The sequence below is a fragment of the Cornus florida genome, unplaced genomic scaffold (genome assembly GCF_030987335.1).
Source record: "Cornus florida cultivar Cherokee Brave unplaced genomic scaffold, ASM3098733v1 CherokeeBrave_3.0.0_Hap2_Chr07, whole genome shotgun sequence".
NCBI lineage: Eukaryota > Viridiplantae > Streptophyta > Magnoliopsida > Cornales > Cornaceae > Cornus > Cornus florida.
Genome location: NW_026775577.1, coordinates 807002 through 809098, shown reverse-complemented (window position 1 = coordinate 809098; position 2097 = coordinate 807002). Strand labels below are relative to the sequence as shown.

Genomic DNA, 2097 nt, shown 5'->3' with positions numbered 1-2097 from the left:
CTACATTATTTTTTTTTTTAATTTTTTACATGTATAAAATTTGCTTAATATTTCAAGGAAAAAAAATAAAAATTAATTACTGCCTCAAATTTTCAACAATTCTATACTAAACGTCACATATTATCTACTCCATTTTCCAAAAGTTTTTGTTGATATATATTTACACGCATGGGAAGAGTTTTTTGCTTTTTGCATGACATATAAATATAAATAGTAGTGATGGTAAGACACTTAAAGTACTAATATTCAGTTTGAGCATGTCTACAGGGGCAGGACAGGTGCCTCATGCTCATGATCCAGAACTAATATGAATTATTTTCTTTATATTATATGAATTATAGTAACATGATCTAGAAAAATAATAATATATATATATTTTTTAAATAAAAAAAAAAACCCTTAAACTTTCTCAAATTTGAACTCGACTATGAATTTAGCAAATAACCCTCTTTTTGCAAAACACTTGTATAAATTACTCCCATCAATTTCTTTAGGTTCAAAAAGTCAGCCAAAAAAACCCTATTACAAACCCTTCAAAAACCACCACCTCTGTTTTCCACACTGTAGAGGAACTGAACTGATCTTGCATTCATTCAGAGTTGGGAAATCAAGTCAGTTGTTGGAATTGTGGAGTTTTCGCCGGTTTCAGTAAGCATTTCCGATGGCCAAGTGGTCTGTGCCCTAGAACGCAAAACAGCACAATCCGATGGCGAGCGAATGGAACCTTCCGCATGATATCATCGTCCAAATACTCTCCAGACTACCCGTCAAGTCTCTGTTGCAATTCAGGTGTGTTTGCAAATCATGGTGCTCTTTGATTTCCGATTCCCATTTCGTTAAAACCCATCTTAGTTGCATGTCAAGAACTGATGAAGACGACGACTATAAACACTACAAAGTCATTTTCAACTCACCTTGCCCAAACCCTGGTTTCGAGTCTTGTTCTCTTTACTCTGTATTGTACGAGCCATATCTTTCTGCCTCCGAGCCTGATTATCCATTGCATTTGAAGGATTCCATTTATTGGGCTCAAATCATGGCTTCTTGTAATGGTTTGCTTTGTATAAGAATTAAAGAGCATCTTTTTATATGGAACCCGTCTATTAGAAAATCCAAGAGGTTGCCAGATTCAGGCATAGGTGGGGGGTGTATATGGGTTTGGTTATGATGAGTCCATTGATGATTACAAGGTGGTTGGAGTCTCTGGTGTTGTTGGTAATGGGGCTTCTTACGAAGCCAAAGTCAAGGTGTATACACTAAGGACTGATACTTGGAAAAGCATTCAGGACTTCCTTGTGGATAACCACCTTTGGGTGACGCTAAATTTGTGAACAAAGCTCTCCATTGGCCTGTGAAAGTTGGTACCAAATCAAAATTTCTTGGATGATTGTTTCCCTTGATTTAGCGAAGGAGACATACAAGGATGTGGCGCAACCAAAGTACGGAGATGGTGTTTGCATAGATGATTTCTTTACAGTTATGGTGATTTCAATTTGAGGTTGGGAATTTTGAGAGGGTGCCTATGTGTGCTGTGTAACTACCATTTGATTCAGGCTGATGTATGGGTCATGAAGGAATATGGTGTGAAAGATTCTTGGACTAAATTAGTTAACATCCCCCCCCTATGGCGGTTTGACAGTTTCGGTGTTTCTTAAGGTGTTGCAGCAGTACTCGGGACCACTGTGCATTTCTAAGAATGGTGAAATTTTGTTCAAATTTGGATCTTTGGTTATATATGATTTAAAAGAGGGTCCATTTAGGTATCCTTCCATTTCCTTTCCCCAACCTTCCAGTCATAGTTTCTGTGCCAGTCTCTACGCAAAAACTTACTTTGAGAGCCTTGTTTCACCTAGTGCTGACAATGAGCTTCAGGAGTACCATTAATTAACATATACAAAAAGAAGGTAAGATCAGATTTTATTTGTCTTTTATAATTCTTTCCCTTCTTTTTGTAATGCACTATATAATTCATTTAATACTACATTTATGGTATTTGTAATACTGTTATGGAATACTGCATTTATGACTATAATCTCTGTATGGAAAATGATACTCTTTTGATTCTAGCTCTCTTTATTTCTCTCTTGAGGATAGTTT

General features: G+C 36.3%; 1 protein-coding gene across 1 annotated transcript; it reads left to right on the top strand.

The window, feature by feature from the left end:
• The first annotated feature begins 706 nt into the window (after positions 1-706).
• LOC132267490 (F-box/kelch-repeat protein At3g23880-like) lies at positions 707-1884 on the top strand. Its single transcript, XM_059768650.1, has 2 exons — positions 707-1052; positions 1640-1884. Exons 1-2 carry the CDS (start codon positions 707-709, stop codon positions 1882-1884), a joined length of 591 nt encoding a protein of 196 aa, XP_059624633.1.
• The last annotated feature ends 213 nt before the right edge of the window (positions 1885-2097 follow it).